This window comes from Sinocyclocheilus rhinocerous, unplaced genomic scaffold (assembly GCF_001515625.1).
Source record: "Sinocyclocheilus rhinocerous isolate Xijiao unplaced genomic scaffold, SAMN03320098_v1.1 scaffold969, whole genome shotgun sequence".
NCBI lineage: Eukaryota > Metazoa > Chordata > Actinopteri > Cypriniformes > Cyprinidae > Sinocyclocheilus > Sinocyclocheilus rhinocerous.
The window spans coordinates 182,352-188,707 of record NW_015664218.1 but is presented as its reverse complement, the minus strand read 5'-3'; the positions used below and the strand labels follow the sequence as shown (position 1 = coordinate 188,707).

The 6,356-nt window shown below is 37.3% G+C and overlaps 1 protein-coding gene across 1 annotated transcript; it reads left to right on the top strand.

Moving 5' to 3' along the window:
* The first annotated feature begins 2,935 nt into the window (after positions 1-2,935).
* On the top strand, positions 2,936-3,911 carry LOC107730004 (VPS10 domain-containing receptor SorCS1-like). Its single transcript, XM_016540747.1, has 2 exons — positions 2,936-3,826; positions 3,897-3,911. The coding sequence occupies exons 1-2, from the start codon at positions 3,122-3,124 to the stop codon at positions 3,909-3,911; spliced, it is 720 nt and encodes a 239-aa protein (XP_016396233.1). The 5' UTR covers positions 2,936-3,121.
* Positions 3,912-6,356: the final 2,445 nt, after the last annotated feature.

Below are 6,356 nucleotides of genomic sequence, written 5' to 3'. Positions count from 1 at the left end.
CAGGCATTTACTAAAAGGAAATGGGATTATTAGTATGTCAATAAGTATTTTAAGTAAAATGCAGAAGTAGTGCCAGACTGAATCAGTAATGTCATGATGCATTTATTATTATTAATTCAGCTGTATCAGACTTTTCTGAAGTGAGTTGTGAAGTTTCAGATGTGCATAAGTGTACATAAATACACTGGTAACACTTTACAGTAAGGTCTTAGTTTTGCATTACTTAATGCATTAACATAAACTAACAATAAGCAATATATAATTTTACAGCATTTATTAACCATTAACTGAAATGATTAAATGCTGTTTAAATATTGTTCATTGTTTGCTCATGTTAACTATTGTAGTTAACAAATGTTAAACAACAACGGGTAAACCTTATTGAAAAGTGTTACCAGTACACACATGTACAATTCATTAATTCTTAATAAATATCCACCCATTCATGCGACTTCATTATTACATTTAAATACGAGAAATATAACCAGATGGGGTTATATTTCACAAAAAAATTACAATGAAATGGCAAGTATCAGACTGAATGAAACATGAAATTTTGATGTATATGGCTGAAATAGTATTTAAAACATACTTTTTTTTTTTAAGTGCGTGTGATAATCATTTGTTATTTTAAGTTATTTATCTCTAATGGTTCAGCTAAGGTTCAGTCTCCATCTGAGCTTAAAAGATTTAGCTAAAATAATACTCTGTCTCCATCTAGTGCCAGTGTACCTTTGTGATTTTTAATTATTATTTTTTTTTTAATAAAGGAAAGCTTAAATATGAAATAATATGCATATATAAATAAAAAAATGTGTCAGATATTTTTACAGTAGGTGGATAAAACACTGCATGTAATGTGAGGTTTTTGATACAGGAGCTTGTTTTAAAAGTTTTCTTGAAACCCAATGAAAGATCCATAGAATTTATCTGTAAATCACATTGGACATTTGATGTCCTTATGTGCTGATTGAATGATTAGCAATAAGTATGTTCAGCACTCATATACAGCGACAGAAAGAACAGTTGCTAAATTTCATAAAACTACAGTGAGTACCTGGTTTGACCAGGCTGGAATTTATGGCCAGACTGCCAGTGCAAAAACACTTGTATCTGAAGCAATAGCACAGAGACACAGTGCAAGGAGCAAAACCTGGAAAAAGTCAAATGTTCTGATGAATTATCCCACACCCTGTTTTGTAAAACAGAAAGCAGTCCAGACTAATTGATCACAGGTCAGTGCTGCAGGGAGAAATCAGATACTTCATGTTGGAATTGAAGGCCTGGTTTTATTATATAACCTTTTATTCTGACACTTGCTATTAAAATGAATAAATAAAATACTGTAATAAAGTGTATGGCTGCATCAGAATTCCCATACTTTCAGAATATGTATTGAATTCAATGAACTTCTCAACTCTTGTGCCTTCCGCCAAACCTTAATGTCTGTTGGCAACTGTTACGCATGAGCAAATCTCTAAAGGTGCATTCAGTCTCAGGTGTTTGATAGCTATCATGTTGAGTTCTATCTCTTCAAACCAAAAGGTATTGTTCTATACCACAAAAAAAAAAAAAATAAGCCAAATGAAATGATACAAATAGCAGTGTTAAACATTGTGTAGATTTCTATGCATTTCCCTTTGTTTAGAATAATTATCATAATAATAAAGATAGCATCAAAAAGTAGTAGAAGTTATTAACAATAAACAGCTATCACTGCAGACGTGTCTCAGTAGTGTCCAGGGGGCAACAGAGAGGCCTGATCTTGGCAATTTTGGGACCATAACTGGTAGCAAAATGGACATAATACAGTCTAGTTCAATTATACATTTGTACTATTATTGGCGTAAAATTATTATTTATTTTTACCTTTTTTTTAAAGTAGTAGTTTACTGAAAAAGTCATATACTCACCCTTGTTCATGTAGTTGTTATTTTCTATACATTGAAAGGCAGTGTTGTTTGGCCACAACTGCTATTTAAAATATCTTCTTTTATGTTCTGCAGAAGAAAAACATTTGTGAGTTAGATGAGCTATTTGTTAAATAAAGGAAATATACACCAAAAAGATGTGCAATTGATGTAAACCTACATTTGCGAATTAAACTCACTGGCAGTGTTGGGGAGTAACTAGTTACATGTAACGGCGTTACGTTATTTAATTACAAAATAAATGTTACTGTAATCAGTTGCAGTTACTAAGAAAAAAATGTGTAGCTTAATTAAATTACAGTTACTTATGAAAATGTTAACGATTACAAAGGGGATTACATTTGAATATTTACACACATCCACATACAGATTTAATTGATTTCTTTCCCAAATCGCACTGACTACTCTGAGACATACGGCCCTATAATTTCCGCGATGCGGAAAACACAGACTGGTTCGTAAATCCAGTCATAAAAACGGAATTCCTAGTATAGCCTAACGCGGACGGAATATGCCACATTTTGGACGAATAAATCAAAAGCAGGTCAGTACACTTGAATCAAAACGCGATATGGACTAGTGTCTATGAATATTAAGCCGCGAAAAGACAATATGAATCCTGCACGTTCTGCGTGTCTGTGGAAATCAGGCGCGGACTGACCATCGGGAGAACCGGGACAATTCCCGGTGGCCTGGCAGCCGATTTGGCCCGCTATTTTAATATTATTATTGTATAATTGCCTGCCGAATGTACTAAAGCAATTGTTTTACGAATTCGACATTCGATAATAAATCTCTAATAAATCATGAATGGGTTAGTCGTGACTGGCAATGCTTCGGCTCGCTCGCTCTCCGCGTCTCTGCCAAACGGTTTGGATCAGAGTAATCAATGCGAGAGAGAGAATGGAGTGGACTGTGGAAGCGCACAGCTGGAGCAGAGAAGCAAAACTACTGTTCAGGGTTTCAAGTGCAGGTCAGTTTCATCTCTCTCTCTCCCTAGACGCAGCAGCGGCTTGGCTTGGATTCAGTACCTCCCCTATGTGCTGCCTTACTCCATCATCACATCCCTGAACGTGAGCGGTGTAGCTGAGGAGCACTTCTTTAAAACCCGACACTTCGCTGGAGTTGCTTCCCTGCGCGTCTGAGAGTCGGAGGGAGGGGAGAAGCATTCCCCAAAATCTCTTCTAACGATGGAGACCCATCTGGTTGTATTCCCTGGCGCTCACTTTACTCTTTCTACCTGGCTAATTCTTTCCTCCTGGTATGTTTTTCCAAATGTAAAGGCAGATATAAGTTGCGCGCCATGCATGTCGCCAATGCAAGTGAATTACGCAGGGGATGAGCATCTACGTGACCCGCCTGATTCTGGGAAATATCCGAGACAGGATCAAAAGAAACCCAAGCTGATCACAGTTCTTTACCCGAATATTGGAGTACCCACTGGACGAGAGGTGGATGGTTTTCCAGGGATCGCGCCGAAACTGGAAAGAAACGCAGAGGAGATAAACTCCCGTGCGCCTTTGGGGAACTTCACCGAGTCCGCTTTAGATGAAGAATTGTTTTCGGATGAATATGTGAAAAGTGAATCTGTATTGGAATCCGAGGACGCCGCGTTAGGGAGAGCCAAAAGAAGCGTGCCCGAGTTTCTGGAGAGCGCTGATACCCGCTCGGAGGAGCAGAGAAAGACCTCGGGTCTGCGGGTCGACGGACAGAGTAAACGCGCCGAAGTTCGCTGGAACAGGGATGATGAGCACGATTCCAGACCAGACGAACCCAAACTGACCAGCAGCACTTTTGCTCTGGCTGGAGACTCCGCGCACAACCACGCAGTGGTGTACTGGACTGGAAAAAACAGCAGTGTAAGTCCGCAACATCCTGTACTTCTTTGTCATAATGTAATATATACTATTCAGTTATCTAGTCCATGCTGACTTGTTAAGCTTTCAGGGTTCTCGTCATCTTCAGTTGTTGTCACTGTAAAGGCATGCACATGTTGTTGTGAGTCTATAGGGTTTATAATGAGCATTTCCGCAACCTGTCCTGAAGGAGCCCTGAAGTGATCAACCCTGCTGAAAACATAACCTTAAAGCATAACATAACCTTAAAGACCAGCAAACCAGCTCAGTCTTTTGAGCAGAGATAATCCAAAGGTTTACAGAAAACACCTGTTCAGAGTGTTAACCACCTGTTTGTCAAAGAGATCAAGCACAATAGGAACTCTGCAATGAGCTGGAATGTAATCCATAGTGTTACTAAGATTATGTTCAGTTTAAATAACCATTCACCTTTGGGAGTTTATTTCTAAATTGCCTTAGTTAAATTTACTAGGGGCAAAGTCTGCAAATATGCCTTTAATGCAGTATCTTTCTGCACTGTCGGTATATTTTTTCCGATGAAATGATTTGCTTGTAGAGCAGGTTGTTGGCTAGAGCCTCCTGGCTCTGCAGTGCTGTCTGTGTTTTTGGACTGGAGATTTTTTTGGACTGGCAAGATAGGAGACTTTATAATACTTAACATCTCAATAATTCAGAGATCCATCTAGTCGATTTTGTAGACAGAGGCACATAGGCAAAAAATAACCTTGTCCTTACATGCTAAAGTTAAGCAGAACTACGAACTTGCATTTAAGCAAGTCTGCAGAGTATTGCCTGGGTGTTTGGATTTTGTTACAGACAGGTGGTGTTTGATGAGATATGTGTGAGCGAGTGAGATATGAGTGCGAGAGAGAAGAAAGGCAGATTTTCTCTGTGATTTTCAAACAGATTTTCATGTTTAAGCTATGTTTTGTTTATATACATATACATTTATATATTATATTATATTATATTATATTATATTATATTAATGTCTCAAATTATTTTACTCAGAGTGCATTTAAAATGCAAGGCATGATGTGTAAGCAACCTAAGCACCACTGGTATTAAAACAGTACCATAGTAACAGGTAATCTATTAGGTACAATTTAAGCATGTATTTTTTTATTTATGAACAGTGAACAGTATGATGACTAAATGAAGGCAGATTTTTCCATATGACTTAGGTTGAGTGTTCCAGTTAACCATTGTTGGGGAGTAACTAGTTACATGTAACGGCGTTACGTAATTTAATTACAAAATAAATGTAACTGTAATCAGTTACAGTTACTAAGAAAAAATGTGTAATTAAATTAGTTACTTATGAAAATGTTAACGATTACAAAGGGGATTACATTTGAATATTTACACACATCCACATACAGATTTAATTGATTTCTTTCCCAAATTGCACTGACTACTCTGATACATACGGCCCTATAATTTCCGCGATGCGGAAAACACAGACTGGGTCGTAAATCCAGTCATAAAAACGGAATTCCTATAGCCTAACGCGGACGGAATATGCCACATTTTGGACGAATAAATCAAAAGTAGGTCAGTACACGTAAATCAAAACGCGATATGGACTAGTGTCAGTGAATATTAATCCGCAAAAAGACAATATATGAATCCTGCACGTTCTGCGTGTCTGTGGAAATCAGGCGCGGACTGGCCATCGGGAGAACCGGGACAATTCGGCCCGATTTGGCCCGCTATTTTAATATCATTATTGTATAATTGCCTGCCAAATGTACTAAAGCGATTATTTCCGAATTCGCCATTCGATAATTAAATCTCTAATAAATCATGAATCGGTTAGTCGTGACTGGCAATGCTTCGGCTCGCGCGCTAATCAATGTAATCAATAATCAATGCGAGAGAGAGAATGGAGAGGACTGTGGAAGCGCACAGGTGGAGCAGAGAAGCAAAACTAGGCCTGCTGTTCAGGGTTTCAAGTGCAGGTCAGTTCCATCTGTAAATATGCTATTGTAGTTTTGTCTTTGTTTACTTAGTTAAGCAGCAGCAGCCCATTGCTCATCATCGTCACTCAAAATACTGTGTATGCTAAAGGACATCATTATTATATATTGTAATGTTACAGTAGTAATTTAGCAGACAAATAATCATATTTTATAATAGGTTTGGGGGAGCTAGAGCAGACAACAACACAACCCTTATGGAAATTAACATGATTTTACTATAAATCCCAAAACAATGGTTACTATTGTTAAACCATGGTAACCACAAATTAACCATGGTTTTTGATACACTAACCATAGTTTAACCATGGAATTTGTAGTAAAAATAAATACAAATGGTAATCCATTTGCAAAAAAAAAAATACTATAATAAAAGCATGGTTAATTCTTGTAAGGGAAAAAATGGCTCATGTTCAGTATTAGGATTTATCTAAAATATATTGTAGTGATGTACTAATTTTGACATGTAGTTAATTTAGAAAGTATAGTTTTGTTAAATCTTGAGTATTAAAGTCATGAGAGAGATAGATATCAGGGCAAAATAAAGAGACTGAAAAGAAAAATGGAAGTGAAGGTGCCGTTCAGGAGAG

Coding starts and splice junctions, on each gene's coding strand:
- LOC107730004 (XM_016540747.1), top strand. CDS start 3,122: ATGGAGACCCATCTGGTTGTATTCCCTGGCGCTCACTTTACTCTTTCT.